The sequence below is a fragment of the Diospyros lotus genome, chromosome 4, assembly GCF_014633365.1.
Source record: "Diospyros lotus cultivar Yz01 chromosome 4, ASM1463336v1, whole genome shotgun sequence".
In the NCBI taxonomy this organism is placed as follows: Eukaryota; Viridiplantae; Streptophyta; class Magnoliopsida; order Ericales; family Ebenaceae; genus Diospyros; species Diospyros lotus.
The window spans coordinates 1,561,826-1,585,423 of record NC_068341.1 but is presented as its reverse complement, the minus strand read 5'-3'; the positions used below and the strand labels follow the sequence as shown (position 1 = coordinate 1,585,423).

The following is a 23,598-nucleotide window of genomic DNA, read 5'->3' as shown; positions in this document are numbered from 1 at the left end:
GAAAAAAGAAATACCATTTTTCTCATTCAGAATCACATATTAGATGTTATGAAAAAGACAGAAATCCTGCCACCCATATTAATTTGGTCCCACGAACTTTTTAATTTAATGTCTTCCCTCTCAACTTTTTCTTTCTCCTTTCCCTCTCAAGAAGCTGGTCCACCTCTCTCCCTCTCTCTTCACATGTATATTACATATATCTAAGACATTTCATGTCACTTTGTCCACCCGTGCAGCTTCGTATTGCAAAAAACATTTCCTTGATCAATCCTAGAAAAGTTTCTTTATCCAAAATATTTACAAGAAGGAAAAATGTAACTAACTTTAATTGATAAATCTTTATATCTATATATACACATATGTAATCATATATTTCATATGTCAGCCTGGCCTATCCATTTTCATCTTCATACATCTTTATGCATTCTCCTATTTTGTACATCAAACAGGCCCATCATTTAACCTCTTGATTCGATACTACATTACAATCTATGTTGGGAAAATCGGGTTATTTTCCCCAAAATCAACCTCACCATAAATAATACCCGATATTGAATATAAAAATAAATAGAACACCAGAAATTAACGAGGTTCTACGAATTTGGCCTACGTCCTTGGACACCACCAAAACATATTTCACTAATTTCAAAGAGGAAAATACAGAGAGAGAGAGAGAGAGAGAGAGAGAGAGAGAAATACAATTGTGGGATGAATATACATAGGAGGGGGCAGGGCTTATTTACAGCAAAAAGAAAGCCCCCCCCCCCAACCCACATCTTCTAATGTGGGATTTGGAAATAGCCAAATCAACAAATCTCCACCTTGGCAAATTTCCCAAATCCCAGCCAAATTCCTCAATTCTCTTCAAGAAGCTATCTATTACGACCCTAGGGTTTGGCTAGGGATTAAGACGTAAATTGGTAAGAATTAGAGGAAGGAAGAGCAAAAAGGGAGGGAAAGAGAGAACAAAACAAAAAGAATTGTGGGAGAAGAGAGATAACTGAGGGAAAGTGTTGAAATCCTGAATGATTTGAAGAGGATTTGGGGGAGATTGTGGTAAGAGATTGAGATTGAGGTCACAATATTTGGAAGGTTTAGGCTGATTATTTGGGGCTGATTTCTTGGGTTTAATCTTATGTTTCCATTTTTGTTCTCTATGTACATGTTAAATAGAGACCAAGTATGTAAAGGAAGAAGATGAATTGAATAAAAAGTCTAATTTAATTTTCTCATCGTCTTCATGGTATCAGAGCCCAGGTTACTCTGAAAACCCTAGAAGCCATGGCCGCCAGTCATGAGTCTATCCAGTCGGTAACTCAGGAGGGAGAATCAGAGATAATCCCTTCCATGGGTTCGGCTAGTGGGTTTGAAAATTCTTCAATTTGTCTTACCGTAGAGAAGCTGAATGGGAAGAACTACCGAGAATGGGCCCAATCCATCAAGCTGGTCATTGATGGCAAAGGCAAACTGGGCTTCCTTACCGGCGAGATCAAACAACCATCTTCCAAGGAGGTAGTGGCCTTCCAGAAATGGCGGTCTGAAAATTCGCTCATCACCTCCTACTTGATCAATTCCATGCGACCAGCGATCAACAAGACATACATGTTCCTGCCGACAGCGAAGGACGTGTGGGAAGCTGTTCACGAAACCTACTCTGACGCCGAGAATGCCTCTCAAATCTTCGAGATAAAGACTCGGTTGTGGCAGATGAAGTAAGGAGAAAGAGAGGTGACGGAATACTACACGGAGATGCTGGGTTTATGGCAAGAACTGGACCTCAACTGTGAAGAATCTTGGGAGTGCACGAGTGACAGTGTGCGATTTAAGAAGAGGATGGAGAACGAGAGGGTGTACGAGTTTCTGACTGGGCTCAACAGAGAGCTCGACGATGTGAGAAGCCGAGTCTTGGGTCGTCGACCATTACCTTCCATTCGGGAGGTATTCTCTTAAATTCGGCGTGAAGAAAGTAGGCGGAAGGTGATGTTGAGGGAGAAGATTGCATCTGGGCCTGAGGCTTCAGCCCTTGTAACTCGTGGGCCTTCCACGGCATCTGGGCTAAAACAAAACAAAAGGCTTTTTTGTGACCATTGCAAAAAATCAGGCCATTCGAAAGATACCTGCTGGGTTTTACATGGCAAGCCTGTTGATTGGAAGCCCAGACAACCCAATAAATCTCATGGGTATCAAGCCTTGACTGAACAACAAATAGAATCAGCCCATCATACTCAATTAGCCCCTACTGGGGGTTTTAACTTCGAGCAACTTGAGAAGTTATATGCTATTTTTTCGACCTTTCAAGTCTCAGGTCAGTCTTCTATGCCTCCTTCATCAAGTTCCTTAGCCCACAAAGGTACTTTTTTGACTGCTTTTAGTACTACTTCGCGCTGTACTCCCTGGATTATTGATTCTGGCGCATCCGATCATATGACTGATTCCCATAATTTATTTTCCACACTCACCTTGTGCTGGTAACTTGAAAGTAAAAATTGCAGATGGTACTTTATCCCCGGTAGCTGGCAAGGGGAGTATCCGTATCTCTGAATTTATTACTTTGGAGTCTGTCCTTCATGTTCCTAATTTGTCTTGCAATCTGTTGTCTGTTAGTCAGCTAACCAACCAATCTCATTGCTCAGCTACATTTTTGTCTTCCCATTGTGTCTTTCAGGATCTATTATCGGGGAAGACGATTGACAGTGCTAAGGAATGCGAGGGACTCTACTACTTTGATGATGCTCACATGAGTAAACAATGTCATCCTTCTTTTTGTAATTCTGCATCTAGTCCTAGGGATAGTGACCTTTTGTTATGGCATAAACGAATGGGTCATCCAAGTTTTTAATATCTAAAACGTTTGTTTCCTTCACTTTGTTCAAATAAAACTCTTTTGGATTTATAATGTGAAGTCTGTGAACTTGCAAAACATCCTCGCACTACTTTTCCCTCTAGTCCTTATAAACCATCTTTGCCTTTTACTTTGATTCACAGTGACCTTTGGGGGCTTTCATGAGTCCCCAATAGGACCCACACAAAATGGTTTATTACCTTTATTGATAACCATTCTCGTCTTTGTTGGGTGTATTTACTACATGATAAATCTGAGGTTAGTTTTGTCTTCATGAACTTCTACACTATGATTTATACCCAATTTCACACAAAAATTCAAATTCTTCGTACTAATAATGGCACTGAGTAATTCAATCATTCTTTGGGCCCTTATCTTCAAGCTAAAGGTATTGTTCACCAGACTTCTTGCGTTCACACCCCCCAACAAAATGGGGTTGCTGAACGGAAAAACCAGCATATTCTTGAGGTAGCTCATGCCCTATTATTTACCTCTCACATGAAAATTAATTTTTGGGGTGATGCCTTTTTGACTGCTGCATTCCTCATCAACCGAATGCCTAGTCGAATTCTCTCATTTGCCACCCTTCTCCAAAAATTCTAGGAGATCTTCCCTAATTATTGGCTCAGTTCATCTCTCCTGCTTCGTGTTTTTGGGTCCACCGTGTTTGTCCACATTCATGCCTCCCAACGTACTAAGTTGGATCCAAGAGCCCTCAAATGTGTCTTTTTTGATTACTCTCCCACTCAGAAGGGTTACAAGTGTTATGACCCTCTTTCACAGAAATTATATGTTAGTCTGGATGTCACATTTTTTGAGCATACTCCCTACTACTCGCTTCAGGGGGAGTCCTTGAGTGAAGCTCGTCCCTCAGACACAGACTTTGATGTTGCGATCTTTGAGTCTGCTCCTTATAATATACCATCTCCTTCTTTGTCCAACGCAGAAGGAATCTTGAACTCAGGGGGAGATGTGGAAAAACAAATAGACAGGGAACCACTTGTCTACTCAAGGAGACCTAAATCAAAGCCCGATGAGACTTTCGCATCTGAAGCATCAAAAGAGTTTGAACCGGTGATAGCTCCGACTACTCATGAGCCAAAACCCAATCCTGACCAGGTAAAAAATCTTGATGACTTATCCATTGCTCTTAGAAAACAACCTCGTTCATGTACTCTCCATCTTATCTCAAAATTTGTATCTTACAATGCCCTTTCTGCCAAGTGTCGTTCTTTTACGTCTAACCTTGACAGAACCCAGATTCCTAAGAATATTCAAGAAGCCTTGGAGATTCCAAAATGGAGAGAAGTAGTGATGGAAGAAATAAGGGCATTAGAAAAAAATGGAACTTGGGAGGTGATGACGTTGCCAAAGGGGAAGAAACCAGTGGGCTGTAAGTGGGTGTTCACGGTGAAGTACAAGGCAGATGGCACAGTAGAGCGGTACAAAGCTCGCCTAGTTGCAAAGGGGTTCACCCAAACATATGGTATTGACTACACCGAGACATTTGCACCAGTAGCCAAGCTAAATACTATACGAGTTCTCTTGTCCTTGGCAGCAAACCTAGATTGGCCACTCCATCAGTTTGACATCAAGAATGCCTTTTTGAATGGTGAGCTAGAGGAAGAAGTATTCATGACATTACCACCAGGATTTTATAAGGAGGGAAAAGAAACTAGAGTATGTAGATTGAAGAAATCTCTATATGGGCTCAAGTAATCACCAAGAGCATGGTTTGATAGATTTGTGAAGGTAATTAAGAATCAAGGATATCAACAGGGGCAGTCAGATCATACTCTGTTCTTCAAATTTTCCAATGATGGTAGGAGGAGGACCATTTTGATTGTGTATGTGGATGACATCATACTTATTGGAGATAACATAGTAGAGGTGGAGAGGTTGAAGAAGGTCTTAGCCACAGAGTTTGAAGTAAAAAACCTAGGTCAAATGCGATATTTTATGGGAATGGAAGTCGCCAGATCAAAGAAGGGAATTAGTGTCTCTCAGAGAAAGTACGTTCTTGACCTTTTGACTGAGACTGGTATGCTTGGTTGCAAGCCAAGCAATACCCCGATCGAGGTAGGGAAAAGAATGGAAGACGTTGGAAAGCTTGTGGATAGAGAAAGATATCAGAGGCTAGTAGGTAGATTGATCTACCTATTTCACACTAGACCCGACATTGCTTTCGCTGTAAGTGTTGTCAGTCAGCATATGCATTCACCAAAGGAGAGTCACCTAGAAGTAGTGTATAAGATTCTCAGATATCTGAAAGGCTCACCAGGGCGGGGTCTATTCTTTAAGAAAGGAGACAGTAAGAAGATAGAGATCTATACAGGTGCAGATTGGGTAGGCTCAACAGAAGACAAAAGATCTATTACTGGCTATTGTACTTATGTTTGGGGAAATCTAGTAACATGGAGAAGTAAGAAGCAGAATGTGGTAGCCAAAAGTAGTACTGAAGCTGAATTCAGAGTTGTCGCTCAAGGGATGTGTGAAGGGCTATGGTTACAAAAGCTTTTGGAGGAACTACATATCACAGTAGAGTTTCCCATCAAACTCTACTGCGACAACACAGCTGCTATCAGTATTTCCCATAATCCGGTCCAGTACGACAGGACTAAACATATAGAAGTTGACAGACATTTCATAAAGGAGAAAATTGAGAAAGGAACAATCTGCATGACCTATATTCCTACTAGAGAACAATTGGCAGATATATTCACTAAGGGGTTATAGAGATCTAGTTTTGAAGAGTTTATCTGCAAGTTGGATATGATCAACATCTATGATCTAACTTGAGGGGGAGTGTTGAAATCCTGAATGATTTGAAGAGGATTTGGAGGAGATTGTGGTAAGAGATTGAGATTGAGGTCACAATATTTGGAAGGTTTAGGCTGATTATTTGGGGCTGATTTCTTGAGTTTAATCTTATGTTTCCATTTTTGTTCTCTATGTACATGTTAAATAGAGACCAAGTATGTAAAGGAAGAAGATGAATTGAATAAAAGTCTAATTTAATTTTCTCATCATCTTTAGAAAGCTAGGAGAATTGAGAGAGGGAAATGAAATTCAATTGTTATTCAAATCATGCCTTTCTCTAACTATGCTAGCCTTTTTATAGGCTTACAATTGAAGGAAATAATAGAAAATACAATCAACTAACTACTATAATAGCCTTGCTAACTGTTTATACAAGAGTTAGTTATTCTTGCCGAACCTCTAAACTTCTACAATTATGTCTACAACTTATACACCATGGATTTTCTCCCAATTACAATCATATCCTCAGGGTCATGACACTATCATCAGTAGTGTCTTCAAATGCGCTTTAAAACGTCAACTTCAAATACTAAGAATATTAATCAAATTCAAACCATGTTGGAACTTGACCACTGTCACAACCTTAGTCATCATATTAGCAGGATTTTCAGTGGTTCAAATCTTCTGAATTTGTATCTCTCATTCTTCCAGAATTTCTCGTACAAAGTGATATCTTACGTCGATGTGCTTCGTCCTTGCATGATAAACTTGGTTCTTTGCTAAATGAATAGCACTTTGACTGTCACAATGTATCTTGATGTACTTCTGACCAATTCTCAATTTATCAAGCAACCTATAAAGCCAAATTGCTTCCTTCATAGCCTCTGTAGCTGCCATATACTCTGCTTTTATGGTAGCCAGAGTAACTGTAGACACATAGTAACTGTAGACTGTAAAGTAGACCTCCAACTGACTAGTGCCTTTACTAAAGTGAATACGCAACCAATCATAAATCGGCGTTTATCCATATCACCAGCATAGTCGGAATCATAATAACTACTTATGTATTTACCCACTTTCTCATCCCACTCAAACACTAAGACAACATCTACGGTGTTCAGAATATCTCGCAAAATCCATTTCACAGCTTGCCAATGTTCCTTTACAGGATCATGCATATACTTGCTCACAACTCTAACTGCCTATGAAATATCAAGCCTTGTACACACCATAACATACATCAAGCTACCAACAATATTTACATACGGAACTTTTGACATATACTCCTACTCTGCAACACTCTTCAGAGATAAAGATGCACTAAGCTTGAAATGAGGAGCTAACGAGGTACTCACAGGTTTTGACTTTTCATTTGTGCTAAAACGTTGTAGTACTTTCTTTGGATATGTTTTATGAGTCAAACAAAGCCTTTCCCTTTTCCTGTCTTTGATTATCTCCATGTCGAGAATCTTAGCTTCATCCCAAACATTTCATTTCGAACTCCTTATTCAGCGGAGCCTTTAATTTTTCAATTTCTTCATTATTCTCGGAAGCTATCAACATATCATTAACATACATGAGAAGATACATGAAAGATCCATCTTATAGCTTACGCAAATACACACAGTGATCATATTTGCTTTTTGTGTACCTTTGCCCCAACATAAACTTGTTAAATCGCTTGTACCACTGCTTCGGAGATTGTTTCAATCCATACAATAACTTCAACTCTGAATCCTTCTGGTTGATTCATATAGGTTTTCTCTTCCAAGTCATCGTGTAGAAATGCGGTTTTCACATCTATCTGAACTAGTTCCAAATCCAATTGCGCTACTAAGGCCAACAAAATTCTAATGGAGGAATGTTTCACAACTGGAGAAAAAACATCATTATAGTCAATGCCCTTTGTCTGAGTGTAGCCTTTAACCATCAACCTTGCCTTGTAGCGGACATCATTCTTGTCAGAAAATCCTTCTTTCTTTGCATATACCCATTTGTATCCAATTACCTTCTTTTCCTTTGGTAAGTTGGCTAGCCTCCATGTCTCATTCTTTTGAAGGGACTGCATTTTTTCATTCATGGCTTTCCTCCACTTTTTATTTTCTAAACTTTGGATAGCTTCATTATAAGTGGCAAGAATGTCATCATTTACAATTGGAGATGCATAGACCACCATATCAACAAAACGAGCAGGTTTTCAAATCTCCCGTGGCTTTCCTGTTGCTATTGATTCTTGTTGCTATGGAGGTTCTTGGGTCGGAACCTTTTCTTCATTTGACGACTCCTCTACTGTAGGAGTGTCTTCACTTGATTTGTTATTCATTGCTGGGTTAATAATTCTTCTTTCAAACTCCACCTACTTTGGAGTATTTTCCACTTGTTGTGGAGTATCATCAAATTGCTGTACAACTTCATTTGTTACCTTTTTCAACATGATAGATTCATCAAAAGTAACATCCCTACTGAAGATTATCTTCTTCCATTCCGGACACCAGAGTCGATATCCCTTTATTCTAGAAGTGATCCCCATGAACAGTGCTTTGTTTGCTTTTGGATCCAACTTGGTTTCCTTAACATGATAATATGCAGTGGAACCAAATATATGTAAGGAATTATAATCATTAGCAGGTTTTTCAGACCATACCTCAAGAGGTGTTTTTCCACAAATAGTAGTTGATGGCAACCGATTAATGAGATGACTTGCATATGTCACAGCCTTAGACCAAAATTGTCTGCCCAACCTAGCATTGGACAACATACACTGAACTTTCTCCAACAACGTTCGGTTCATGTGCTATGCCACCCCATTTTGTTGTGGCATATCTTTGAATGTGAGGTGTCGAACAATACCTTCATCTTGGCAGACTTTGTTAAATAGATCATTTCTATACTCATCACCATTATTTGTTCTAAGTTGTTTGATCATTCTATTGAGTTTCCATCATATTTTTCCATTTAGGGAAACATCCCAACACTTCATCCTTTTTCTTTAAAGAATACGCCCATACTCTTCGAGAATAATCATCAATAAAGGAAACATAGTAGTGTTTGCCTCCTATAGATGTTGTCTTGATGGTCCCCACACATCTGAGTGAACATAACCAAAATACCCTTGGTATCATAGATTGTAGTGCCAAATTTCACTCTCGTCTGCTTTCTCTTGACACAGTGCTCACAAAAGTCTAATTTATAGGTCTTGAAGCCTTCCAATAATCCTTGCTTGGCTAAAATTTGCAAAGATTTTTCACCTGTATGTCCTAAATATATATGCCATAGTTTGGTTGCTTCTATATCCCTGTCATCATCAGAAGCTACTGTTGCTGTTGTCCTAATAACTGCATTACCCCGATAGTAATACAAGTTATTATTCTTTCGAATACCTTTCATCATTACAAGTGCGCTAGAGATCACCTTCATAACTCCATTTTCTGCAGTTACTTTCAATCATTTAGATTCCAATGTTCTCACAGAAATGAGATTCTTTGTCAAACTCGGCACAAATCTCACATCTGTCAGTATTCTAGTTGATCCATCATGATTCCTCAAATGGATTGTGCCAACTCCGGTTGTTTCACAAGGTGTGTCATTTGCTGTGTAAACTACTCCTCCATCAAGTTCTTGAAAGTCAAAGAACCAGTCCTGATTTGGACACATATGGTGGCTGCAACCCGAATCCAAAAGCCAAGAACTAGAATAGCTTGTAAAAGACGTAAGAACTAGTGAAAGGTCTGAATTTTCACCATTAAATTCAACAACATTTGAGACAACATTCCCTTTGTCAGATTTGCCCTTAGCTTTTAACTTTGGATAGTCTTTCTTCCAGTGGCCTTTCTCCCGACAAAAGGCACACTCATCTTTGTTCGGTCTGGATCTCGAACTGGATCTCCCTTTCCTTCCTTTCTTTTGATTCTGCGAATGACCTCTTATAATCAATGCTTTTGATGAGCCATGCGTTGCTTCTTTTTTATCTTTCTTTCTTAACTCATAGCTATACAAAGTAGCACAAACTTCACTAAGAGACACCTGAACCTTTTCATGAAGCAGAGTAGTTTCAAAAAATTTAAACTCCTCAGGAAGGGATCCCAACAGCATCAAAGCCAAATCCTCATCTTTGAACGTTTCATCCAAATTCATCAAATCAACTACCAACTGATTGAAGGTAGTGATATGATAATTTATCGTGGTACCAGAAACATAAGTAAAGCGGAATAATCTCTTTTTCATGTAGAGCTTATTCTGACCATTTTTCTTCAAAAACTTTTCCTCCAATGCCTTCCATAGTGTATTGGCAAAAGTTTCATTCGAAAATGCATACTTCCGTTCTCTGGACAGCCATGATCGAATTGTGCCACACGCCAATCGATTGATAGTCTTCCATTCTTTTTCTTCAATATCATCTGTTTTTTTTTTCCTTAATGGCGATATCTAGACCTTGCTGAAAGAAAGCGTCTAGAACCTCAAATTGCCACATGCCGAAATGGCCCAAACTGTCAAACACCTCCATTGCAATTCTTGTATTCGCCAAATTTCTCACCCAAGTGGACGAAGAAGAAGCTCCTGATGTGGATTGTTCTGAACTCCTTTCGCTTGCCATTTCTGCCTTTTTTGTCATCTTCTATATTCAATAGTTATCAAAGAGGAACAATCTAAGAAATTTTTTTCTGATGTGAAAGATCAGACACAGCTGCAACCATAGAGCATACTAAGAAAAGCTTGGCAAAAAAAGATTTTTTTTTTTGATGTGGAAGATCAGACACAACTGCAACCACAAAGTATACTAAGAAACCTTGGCTTTGATACCAATTGTTGGAAAAATCGGATTATTTTCTCCAAAATCAACCTTATCGTAAATAATACTCGACAATAACTATTGAATATAAAAATAAATAGAACACTAGAAATTAACGAGGTTCAACCAATTTGGCCTATGTCCTCGGACACCACCAAAAAACAAAGAGAAAAATACAAAGAGAGAGAGAGAAACACAATTGTGGGATGAATATACATAGGAGGGGGGAGGGCTTATTTATAGCAAAAGCAAAGCGCCCCCCCCCCCGACCCCACATCTTCTGATGTGGGATTTGGAATCAGCCAAATCAACAATCTAATCCCTGGTTCCTATGCTTATACTTTATGCCTGTACATTTGTTGAAATGAGAAGACATGTCATTACAATTATAGAAGGCATGAAAGTTAGGGATGCATGCATGCTAGTAGGGAGAAGGACTATAAGTTGAGTAGCATTTCAAATGAGGCATCTAAGGAGTTACCAAATCCGCAAAAGCAACTTAGCATGTGAGACAGATTGTCTTGTAGCTGGCTGTGTGCCTGGTGGCATGCTAGACCAAGGCTTGGTGCTACTCCAAGTTTGTACGAAGGCGAAGGCTTGTAATGAGGCTGCAAGACAAGTTTGGGTACATGGGCTGCAACAAAATTGCTGTGACTGATAGCATGTTGCCAGGGAAATGTGTCCTCCATGTAGGCTTGAGTTGAGGACTTAATACCTTGTACCTTTTTGAGTGTACTTAAGGAATTATTGATTAAAATGAATTATTCTATGGAGGTTTATGGAGATATTGTGGTTTTGGCAATGGTGGTGGGCCCCGATAAATTTTCTCGGGTTAGGGATCACAGTCCAGGGACCCCGGGTATGAATTGGAACCCAAATAAAGATAAAAGGTGTTATTTCATATTGTAGTAGACGGTTAATTCCAACGGCACGGGTAACGTGTAAAATAGATAATTCAGGAGAAAGATAAAATATATAATAGGTCAAAATTCAATACAAAATACTAGGGATACACAATATGAGGTAAAATTTATGTGCTTCTGATAGTGATGTGACAACATGATATGATATGACATGATGTGAGTCATGTGACTAAAACTTTCATTTGATAACCAAGGTAAGGTGTATATAAATAGGCATGGCTATGAAAGAGAGAGTGATGGCTTTGTATGAAAGATAAGGGGTGGTTGCTTTTGTAAGCAAAGAGAGCATGGCTTGCATAAAGGAGATATGGGTTTGGTTGAGGAATGATAGGGAACAGAAGGTTGTCTTCTCAAACTACAAGTGTGTGTGTGTGTGTGTAGGTGTATGATTTATGAATAGGGAAATTCTATGTGCAACCAAGTGTTTTGCTCTTCATAGCCACATTTAAAATAACTTTGAGGAAAACCCATTTTTTCCCTTCTTCTCTCATCGCCGGTCATCCCATCCTCTTCTCTGTTCATCATTGTCGTCGGCTTGCTTCCTTAATAGTAGCCACAAAAGCTGCCAGTTGTCAAGGAAGAAGGAAAGGAGGAGATTGATGACCATGGCGACGACGAATGACGACCATGACTACTTTAAAGCCCACCATTGCACCCGCCCATCTTCGCAAAGCTCCCATCGGCAACCACGTCACAACAAACGCGGCGGCCCATCATCGCACCTGAACTCGGGTTTAGGGGCTTTGAAAGCACCTCGAATACATGGGTTCGAGAAAAATCATTTTCCCGAATCCAAAAACCATTACATACATACATACATACATATATATGTATTGAAGAAATTGGAACTTCTTATTCCTTCTTTTTTCTTACTTCAATCCGAGAGAATAGATTACAATATATACATAAACTTCCGTTAAGATTTCCTAAAAAATCTTGTAGTCTTTAGCTTCTAGATATTAGGATGAGGACTCCTATTTTTTAGGACTAGATTATACACTAGATTAATTCATAAGATAAACAAAATACATGAACAGATAAATAAGATAACTCTAAAGATGATAAGCTCTTCTTCCAGATAAGATGATAAGCCTAAGCAACCCATTCTTCATTCACGGCACTAGCAGTTAGAAAGCATGTAGGACATTGTGATGCATAGCTGGAATTCTATACTCCCCCTCAAGTTGGGTTGTGTATATCAAGCATATCCAGCTTGGACTTCAATTTCTCAAAGGTCTGTCTCGGCAGTGCCTTTGTTAGAATATCCGCAGTCTGAGACACAGTTGGAATATAAGTCAAGTTAACTATACCTGCTTCCACCTTTTCTTTAATGAAGTGTCGATCCAATTCTATGTGCTTGGTTCGATCATGATGGACTGGATTTTTTGCAATACTTATTGTGGCCTTGTTATCACATAATAATCTCATAGACATATTGAGTTGCATTTTTGGCTCCCTTAGCAGCCTCATAAACCATATTCTTTCACATATTCCATGAGACATGGCCCGATATTCTGCTTCAACACTACTTCTTGCAACCACTGACTGTTTTTTGCTCCTCCATGTAACAAGGTTTCCCCAAACATAGGAACAATAGCCTGTTGTAGATCGACGGTCACTTATGGAACCGGCCCAATCTGCATCAGTGAACACATCTATTCCTCTATTTTCTGTTTTCTTGAAGTATAGTCCCTCTCCTGGATTTCTTTTTAGATATTGAAGAATTCGATGAACAGCCTTAAGATGCACTTTTGTTGGATTATTCACGCTTCGACTTACCATGCCCACTGCAAATCTGATGTCAAGTCGGGTATGGGAGAGGTAGATGAGTTTTCCCACAAGCCGTTGGTATCTCTCCTTATCTGTTAAGCTATCTCCTTGAATTTCATCAAACTTGTAGGCTGCATCCATTGGAGTTTCAACTGGTTTGCACCCAGTCATACCTGTCTCCTTTAATAAGTCTAATACGTATTTCCTTTGGGTAACAAAAATTCCCCTTTTTGATCGAGCTATTTCCATCCCAAGAAAGTACTTTAGGAATCCCAAGTCTTTTACTTCAAATTCCTTTGCTAACAGTCTCTTTGCATTACTAATTTCTTCATTGTAATCTCCTGTGATGATTATATCATCCACATACACAATAATAATAGCTCTTTTCCCTTCCTTTGAAAATTTCACAAATAAGGTATGATCAGATTGGCATTGGAGGAATTCATACCTTTTTAGAACTCTAGTGAGCTAGTTAAACCATGCTCTTGGAGATTGCTTAAGCCTGTATAATGATTTTCTAAGTTTGCATACTTTCCCATCCTTACCTTGGTTATCAAATCCTGGAGGTATCTCCATATACACGTCTTCTTCCAAGTCACCATTTAAAAAGGCATTCTTGATGTCAAGTTGGTGAAGTGGCCAATCCAAGTTTGCTGCTAAGGTAAGCAGGACTCGAACTGAATTTAATTTGGCCACTGGAGCAAATGTCTCCTCGTAGTCTATTCTATAAGATTGGGTGAATCCTTTGGCAACTAGTCGGGCCTTGAATCGGTTTAAACTTCCATCAGCATTATATTTAACTGTAAAAATTCACTTGCAACCAACTGGTTGTTTACCTTTGGGAAGATCAGTTATCACCCAGGTGCCATTCTTTTCAAGCACTGTAATTTCATCCATCACTGTCATCTTCCACTTAGGTTCCCTGAGTGCTTCATAAATATCCTTTGGAATCTGTACATTGTCCAATTGGGTAGAAAATGCACGAAAACTGGGCGATAATTTGTCATATGAGACAAATTTTGCTATTGGATGTACGGTACAGGATCTGATTCCTTTTCGCAAGGCTATGGGCATGTTTAAATCAGTTGAGATCTCCTGTACTTGGGTTTCAATGTTAGCTTCAGGAGTAGGAACAAAAAGTATATTACCTGTATCAACTTCAGGAGGTTCAGAATTTGGAGTTGATTCTTGGTCAGTGGTGGGAATGTTGCAATTCTCTACTTTCCCTTGAGTTTTCTGACGCCTTGAATACACAATCAGCTTCTTAGGATCATTGGAAGGCTGAAGCAGAGGGGTTATAGAGGTAGGTTGAAGATCCATAAACTGATATTCCTCATGAGGGTGATGCTCCCCCTGAATATCAGTTTTGGTGTAAAAAGGCTGATTTTCGAAGAAGGTAATATCCATAGTGTTGTAAAATTTTCTGGTGGTTGGAGAATAGCATTTGTAACCCCTTTGATGAGATGAATAGCTAAGAAAGACGCACTTAATAGATTTTGGATCGAGTTTGCTGCACTGTGGCTGAGTATTATGAATAAATGCAGTGCACCCAAATACTTTCAAGGGAATGGATGAGAGTAATTTGGTGTGAGGGTAGGTTTTAAGAAGAGTTTGAGATGGGGTTTTGAAGTTCAACACACGAGAAGGCATCCGGTTTATAAGGTAGGTGGCAATGAGGACTGCTTCTCCCCAAAGATGTTTAGGGACATTGGATGTTAACATAAGAGATTTGGTGACTTCCAAAAGGTGTCTATTTTTCCTTTCGACAACTCCATTTTGTTGTGGAGTGTCAACACACGAAGTTTGGTGAACAATACCATGCTTGGATAGGTAGGCATTAAGATTGGAATGGAAATACTCCCGCCCATTGTCAGTTTTGAACACTTGAATCTTGGTTTGAAACTGATTCATGATCATGGAAGTGTTCAAAAATATTTCCAATCTCTGATTTCTCTTTCATTAGGAACACCCAAGTGAGTCTAGTGTGATCATCGATGAATGTGACAAACCACTTAGCACCGGTGATATTGTGGACCCTAGATGGCCCCCAAATATCACTATGTATCATAGAAAAAGGATGTGAGGATTTGTAAGAACAAGTAGGATATGTGGCACGAGTATGCTTAGAAAGTTGACAAATCTCACATTGATAAAGAATAGCCTTCTTATTGAATAATGAGGGAAATAATTTCTTGAGATACATGAAATTTGGATGTCCTAATCGATAATGCCACAACATGGCTGGACTAAGGGTATTTAAGCTAGAGTTTAGTGCACTACATGGTTTTGGACTTGATTGTGATAGTTGAACATCTTCAACTCGAAGTAAGTAGAATCTTGAACACATCTTAGCACCGCCAATCCTTTTCTTTGAGTCCAATTCCTGAAATTCACACAAGTTGGAAGAGAATTTAGTGATGCAGTTTCTCTCTTTTGTCAGTTTACTCACTGAAAGTAAGTTACAATTGAGATTAGGGACATAAAGAACTAGTTCAAGGTTGATGCTCCCTGAAATCATAACAGATCCTATGCCTTTTACTTGGGATAGAGTTCCATTTGCTATGCGGATGGTATACTTACTATCAGGACAAGGAGTATACTTGTTAAATAAAGATTTATCTCCTGTCATATGATTTGTTGCACTTGAGTCAACTATCCAGGCCTTTGGATTTTCTTGTTGGACACTTAGGGCATGAAGGAAGTTACCTTTTGAGGCTAGCATACCAGATCTAGTAGCATTATTTTGAAGAGTCTGTTGCAGTATCTTTTGAAGGGCTTCAAGTTGTTCTTTACTGAATGGATTGGCCTCAACGTTTATTTGTGATTCAGTAGTATTTCCACGTCCTTCTTTCTCTCGGGCTGGTTTCCAGTTTGCTGGTTTGCCATGAAGCTTCCAGCATATATCCTTAGTATGCCCAACTTTCTTACAGTGTTCGCACACTGGTTTGTTCTTCTGCTGCTTGTCTCGATTGAAGGAATTTCCTTGGGCTACCATGGCAGAGTTTTCAGCTAGGAGAAAAGGGTGATGTGATCCCAGCATTAGTTTCTTTCGGCTTTCCTCCCTATAAACTTCTAAGAAGACTTCCCTGACACTAGGAAGTGGGTTAATACTTAGTATTCTTCCCCTCACATCATCCAAATCTTTGTTGAGTCCAAGGAGGAATTGGTAAACTCAATCTTTTTCAACAATCTTTTTGTATTGTTGAGAATGTTCTGAGCACTTCCACGATTTTTCTTCAAGAATATCCAGCTGCTGCCATTGGCGAGTTAAAGCATTGAAATAGTCTGTTACAGACATATCTCTTTGCCTTAATTCATGAAGCACACTCTTTATTCCGAACACCTCCGACGTATTATCAACATTGGAATAAGTCTCCTTAACCGCATCCCATATCTCCTTTGCGGTTTTATAATACAAGAAGTTCTCTCCTGTTGCATTCGTCATGGAGTTTATTAACCATGACATAACCATGCTGTTTTCTACCTTCCAAATCTTGTAGGTAGGTTCGGTTTCTTGAGGTTGCACTGCAATTCTGGTAAGGTAATCTTCCTTGCCTCTTCCTTAGACGAACAACATGACTGATTGTGACCATTGGATGAAGTTCTGGCCATTCAATTTGTGTCTAGTAATCTGAAGAATAGGACCTTCAGGGATGCTGGACATTGGAACGGCCATTCCTCCGGATCCGGACGATACTTCAGATGCTGAAATCTCGCCTGTGTTAGCCATGATGGCTTATCAGAAACAAGCCCACAATGGATCAGATTTACTGCTCTGATACCATGAAGAAACTGGAACTTGTTGCTCCTTCTTTTTTCTTACTTCAATCCGAGAGAATAGATTACAATATATACATAAACTTCCGCTAAGATTTCCTAAAAAATCTCCTAGTCTTTAGCTTCTAGCTATTAGGATGAGGACTCCTAATTTTTAGGACTAGATCATACACTAGATTAATTCATAAGATAAACAAAATACATGAACAGATAAATAAGATAACTCCAAAGATGAAAAGCTCTTCTTACAGATAAGATGATAAGCCTAAGTAGCCCATTCTTCATTCACGGCACTAGCAGTTAGAAAGCATGTAGGACATTGTGATGCATAGCTGGAATTCTACATATATATAACACAAAGATGTGATTTTGCATATTCAGAGAGTAAATTATTCCAAATGAAAAGGTCTGTCATGTGGGATTGCAAATGGTTAAACCCAATCAAATGCAACAATTTTCCATGAGAATGACTTCATATTACATATACATACATACATACATACATACATACATACATACATATATATATATATAACACAAAGATAGGATTTTGCATATTTAGAGAATAAATTCTTCGAAATGAAAAGGTCTGTAATGTGAGGATTGCAAATAGTAAAACCCAATCAAATGCAACAATATTATATTACATACATATATGCCATGTTTCTCCCGAATCCATGGATTCGGAGAAATGGTTTTTCCTGAACCCATGGGTTCGGGAGAATTGGTTTTTCCCGAAACCCATGGATTCGAGGTGCTTTCAAAGCCCCTGAACCCTGGGGTTCGGGTGCGATGATGGGCGGTCACGTTTGTCGCGACCGTCGGTGGGAGTGACGTGGCCGCCAATAGGAGCTTTGCAATGATGGGCGGCCACAAGGAACCCAGCTACTGACAGGTGCGATAATGGGCTTTGAAGTAGTTTTGGCCGTCGTTCGTCATCGATCTCCTCCCCTCTTTCTTCCTTGATGACTGGCAACTTTTGCAGCCGTTGTTAAGGAAGCAAGCTGGCGGCGATGATGAGCGAAGAAGATGATGGGGTGACCAGCGATGAGAGGATAAGGGCAAAAATGGGTTTTCCTCAAAGTTATTTTAATTGTGGCTGTAAAGAGCAAAATAGTTGGCTGCAGATAGAACAACCATAAAAAGAGGACTTCGGGCATTCATTCTGTCATTTTGCCCAACCTAGCCATGTAAGAACAAGAGAGAGAGAGACAGAAGGAGATTTCGGCCAAGAAAGAAGGAAGAAAATAGAGAAGGATGAAAGAAAGAAAGAAAGAAAGAAAGGTGAAAGAGAAGGAAATCGAGTAAGCATGTCAAAACGGGTAAGCTGACCTCACAATTTCATATCTCTCTCATTGTAAGTCCAAAAATGGTGATTCTTAATTCTGAAAACTCCTTGGGGGTTTGGTTTCTACATTATCCAGAATGAAAGAAAAAGGAAATCAGATCAGTGACTTATGGTGGAAATACCAAATAGGTGTCCAGAATAGACACCAAGTAGATCAAAAAACTTTGGAAATTCATAACTCACTGGTCTGGAGATTCAGCTGAGATGATTTAACTTTCTAATGACTCCTTCATAAGTCCTTTCTCTCTAGGACAAATAACGTAGAAATTTTAAAGGGACAAATAAGGTTAGTGGGTGGTTGAAATAGAGGGTAGTGCTAGCAGTCAGTGGACTTTAGCTTGCAAAATAGTTACTGAACTTTAAAAATTCATGCTTCCCTCATATGGAAACCAAAAAAACTGATTATTGTTTCGATAGACTCCCTAAAGTGTCTAGTTTCTGTGGAAAAAGAAATAATAGAGAACGTTCAGACCAGTGAGATATTAAGGGAAAACCAGAAGGGTGTCTAGCATTAAAACAGATTTGTTAGCTGAACTTGGAAAAATATATATCTCATCTGACCTTGGAATTAGTGATTCAAGTGTCAATGTACTACTTAATGAGTGTAGTTGTGGGGAAAAATATGATTAAAATTGTTTAGAGGATAAAAGAAGCTGGTATTGGACAAAACAATACTGTGGTACCTGCAGGAACTGCCACTGCAACACCCTTGAGAGCTAAAGGTTAGAACATTTTTAATTTCTTCATATGGAAGAGTTAAATCATGATTCTTGGTTCATATAGTTCCTGGTAGATTGTAGGTTGAGGGATAAATTTTCTCACAAGCTTTATGGTTACTCAGGATGAAGGAGAGAATTATAACTAGATTTTCATCACATGAAGCCATGGCCATAAGTCGTTTGGGTCTCTGGGAGTTTGGTTTATCACTTTTGATTTATATCAACCTAGGATGAGCAATGCTCCTCACCTTGATGGATAGGTCCTAAGGGGTGAAGAATGTCAGTGAGAGATGGTTTTAGCTCCTCCCTTAGACAAGTTATTTAATTCATGCTCAAACATTCATTTATTATGAGTCTTCCAAACTCAAGGGGAAGATCGAAGCATGAAGAAAAATCCATTCATTTTTGGGATAGAACCCTTTTTAATATTTTGAGTTGTAAAGGGCTAAGATTGAATATTCTTTGAAGATATGTTATACTTGTTCATTATAGGTGAAATTGATTCAAGGACCACACATTTTTCTGCGGTTGTCAACTGCACTTGCCACATCTTGCTTTAAGCATGCAGGAGATATAGCCTGTCTTTTTGTATTTGTATGAGCAGTTCATCTAGGTTGAGAAACCCATTCTATAGCTTGAGGATTATATTTAACCATCTCTCTTTCTACCTAACATAAGATTTACATTTCAATAGATTTTCTGCTCAGCTGGCATGGAATATCTAGGAACAAGAGGACTTAACTGGAAATATTGACAAATTCTTGTGGACTCCCAAGAAATGAGATAAAAAAGGAGCAACTGATCTGATTTCACCTCTATTAATTAATTTTAATATCAGAATAGTAAATATGGTCTAAAATTCATGTAGCCGACCCCACATAGTAGGATAAAGGCTGGATATGTTGTTGTTTATCAGAATAGTAAATATGATCATGAGTCAGTTTGACATAGTTTTTGACATAGTTTTGATTATTTTTTTGTCGTCATTGTTGATTTCAAATTTTTACAATGTATTTGATTAGCATAATGGAAAGCAGGGATATTTGTTTGTTAATTGTTTTCTTTTTACTCTGTACTTTCTTGAAAAGTTTCCACTAATTGGTTCTAGGTTTGTGTAGGTTGGCAGAAGTAAAGTGTTTCTCAGAGCTGGTCAGATGGCAGAACTAGATGCTCAGAGGACTGAGGTTTTAGGGAGATCTGCCTGTATTATCCAAAGAAAAGTTCGTTCATACTTTGGACGAAAATTTTTTATTGCACTGCGCTTGTCTGCCATACAGATTCAAGCTGTATGCAGAGGTATCATTTTTATTCTATTATCATGCATGACTGTAGATTTCAACTTAATATTTTCTGATGAATGTTGATTGTGACCTTTAACATTTTCTTGCCAGCAATCTGAATTTCACTTTTAACCTACTGCATCTATTTTATGGGCTGCTTTTAGGACAAACTGCACGCTGTTGCTATGAGTGTATGAGGAGGGAAGCTGCTAGTGTGAGGATCCAGGCAGACATGCGTGCATATATTTCTAGAAAGGCATATAAAATGTTGCACTCTTCTGCTGTTAAAATTCAAACAGGCATGCGTGGAATGGCTGCTCGCATTGAGCTTCACTGCAGAAAGAAAAATAAAGCTTCAACTCTTATCCAGGTATATTTGTGGTTTTATTTAGGTGATGAAGAATCAACAACTAGCTGGTTTATTTACTGAAATCTGAAATCCTAATCAATTGCTGAAGAAGATTCAATATCTAGGTGGTGTATTACTTTCAAAATATCTAGGAGGTATAGTGGTTCATGTTTTAACTTTTGTGCTCAGATCTACTTAAGATTATGAGGGAGTATGAATTTGCCAAAAGCTATCAAATTGTCAAACCAAGCCTGGTTGATACTTCTTGTTACTCCTTTGTAACTTCTGGTACTAAGATTGTCAAGATGGCTTAGGGATGACAAACTGGTGAAGCAATAGCAAGTAGTGAGACCACACATAAATAGACCACACCATATTCTCTTTTCCTTTTGATGTATCATATACTAATACAATGTTTTACAACAATTCAGAAACTCATTTTCTTATAGTTGTGAGATTGCTACTGTTTTCTTGATACATTTTGGCTATTGAGAGCCTTGGGATTATGAACACTCTGAACAAGACCATTTTAAAATGTGGATTTTTTAATTTTTCTATGCTGAACATTGATATCTCCATGTTTAAATATGTGTTAAACCAAAAGAGATCAAGATGCAGGAAATGTAAGAGCTAGAGAGAAAATGAAAATTAAAAGAAAATGGAGAGAGAGAATCAAAACTGTATATAATGAATTGAATGAATATTATAGCAAAAGCAGTGAGTTTATATAATGCTATCTATTATTCAACATGTAAAGACTTGAAAGTCCAATATAAAGGCTCTGTTACCAAATTGTGAAGGCCCGCCTCTGGAAGTCCTGCTAGCATAGGAATTTCGAGGGAAATTCCCCGCAAGATGGAAACAGAGTAAAATTCAATCAAGATCATCCATACTACTAACAACAAACAACAATGAATCCATTATTTTCTTTTCATATAGAACAACATAAGTGTTAACATTACATTCTGTTAGGCTGTCTCAAGGGGAATGCAACAAGCCAAAATAACAAAGATACAGCCACTAGCATGTCTCAAACCAACAAACGCCCCCAAGACCTTTTATTCGGGTGAGCTTTGTACATATCTAACCTAACAGATCCTGTCTCGATAGGACCCTTCTCATTCTTCGCTTTACCTGCACCTGGAATGATGTAAAGAGAAAGAATGAGCCGCAAGGCTCAACAAGTATAATATAACGAAATGGAGCATGAGATATATCATAATGGAGACTCAGTAAGCAATAACAGACAATATATGGTAGAATCGTAGCATGGAGAAACATGGGTAGGATTGTAACATGGAATATCACAGATAGAGTCATAACATAGATTAATATAATCCACACAAATAACAAGGTCCTACCATAGCATGGATAAGGCACAATCCGGTAACCTTGCTACCATATAGTCTCTGAACCCATATAATGCTTTAAGCACAACACTCATTATCTTGCAACAACACAATACTCATATCACATGGCAACTCACTTTGGGCCTGTACGGTACCACACACCAAGTATGTAATGGCCTCACCATAACAATGCTCTCAAACTCTGCGGCACTAGCACATGCCTATGATACCACACACCAAGTATGCAATGGCCTCATTATAGCAATGCCCTCAGTCCGCTCTACAGTCCCCTGTTATCTAGCACCCACCTATGATACCACACGCCAGGTATGCAGTGACCTCATCATAGTGGTGTCCTCAACTAGCTCAGCTCAGTGGCACCGACACACATCTATGATACCACATGCCAAGTATGCAGTGGCCTCATCATTGCAGCACTCTCGGTTCGCTCTCCACTCACTCCCATCAAGTTGACACACGCCTACGATACCACACGCCAAGTGTGCAGTGGCCTCATCGTCGTGGTGCTCCAGTCTAGAAGGGAGGTCAGTTCATATAATCACACCTTTTATCTTCTGGAATCACGATCAACCACATAGAGCATACATGTATATGATTTCATACATTTCTTCCTATCTCTTCTAAAACTATGATTACTCTCACGGTGTACACTCAGACATCCTCTTCCATAACCAAATTCACAAAGCAATTCTCAAGGCAACTGCCCACTCATCATAAGAAGACATCCGTGAATTCTACCTCCCAACTCATAACTCTATACAACCTAATCTCTGGCTTGTATACAAACCCATGCATGCACATCTAAACCCCTAAAACTTCCCAATTAAGACATAAGTGTAATACTCCCTCAATCACCAATTTCTCCATATGGGCCAATGCTAGCTCATTATCATGCTCAAACATGCCTATTTACACTCCAAAACAGCCATTCAAGGTGTAGAATTAATTGGGGAACAATCAAGAAACCACATAAATTTGGAAATAGAGAAATAACTCGAACAATCGACATTTTCTTGCTAGTTGGTCGACAGATTGCCAAGCATCTGTTGACCGACAGTATGCTTGGGTTACCCTAGTCAACAAATTTGAAGGCATCTGTTGGCCAACAGAATGCCTTGCCACCCGAGATTGAACTCCAACATGCAAGTTTCCCACAAAATACTTGCACGATCTAAACCCTAACAATAAATACATCATTCCCAAAGGATTATAGGGTAGAACAAGCCCTATTTCAAGTTCCAAATGGCTTAAACAACAACAAGCAAGAATCAAGGATGGGGTACAAAGATCTTTACATAACCTTCCACATGAACTCTTTTACCAAAAACAGGGAGTTTTATCTCTAATAGTCCACCCTAATCCCATAGCTCAAGCCATAAGGATAGGAGAAGAATTAGAACTTGCACTTGGAAACAAAAGGAAGGTGAGAACTTGCAAAAGAAACACCAAGATGAAGTAAACTAGTCTCTCATCAAAACAAGAGAGAAGAGGGCTTCCTTCTCGAAACATGGAAGGGAGAGGAGCTTACAAAGCAACAACAAGAGGTGATAAACCAGCCTCTCACAAGAATTAAGAGCAAGAAGAGAATATAGAACTTGCCTTAAAGCTATGGAGATTGATCAACAGCTTCAGCCACAACCTTCTTCTTCCTCCTTTCCTTCTTCTTTCCTC

At 38.9% G+C, this 23,598-nt stretch overlaps 1 protein-coding gene and 1 long non-coding RNA gene across 2 annotated transcripts in view; one reads left to right on the top strand and one right to left on the bottom strand.

Annotated features, from left to right (window-relative positions):
• Positions 1 to 23,598, top strand: part of LOC127799312 (myosin-8-like) — a 92,158-nt gene that overhangs the window by 19,014 nt on the left and 49,546 nt on the right. The window contains exons 19-20 of the mRNA XM_052333234.1: positions 20,047 to 20,224; positions 20,373 to 20,578. Coding sequence (XP_052189194.1) covers positions 20,047 to 20,224; positions 20,373 to 20,578 — 384 coding nt within the window. The remainder of the gene's footprint in view (positions 1 to 20,046; positions 20,225 to 20,372; positions 20,579 to 23,598) is intronic.
• LOC127799313 (uncharacterized) overlaps positions 21,411 to 23,598 on the bottom strand; it is a 48,387-nt gene continuing 46,199 nt past the window's right edge. Inside the window, exon 4 of the long non-coding RNA XR_008022594.1 lies at positions 21,411 to 21,697. This is a non-coding gene — a long non-coding RNA (uncharacterized LOC127799313). The remainder of the gene's footprint in view (positions 21,698 to 23,598) is intronic.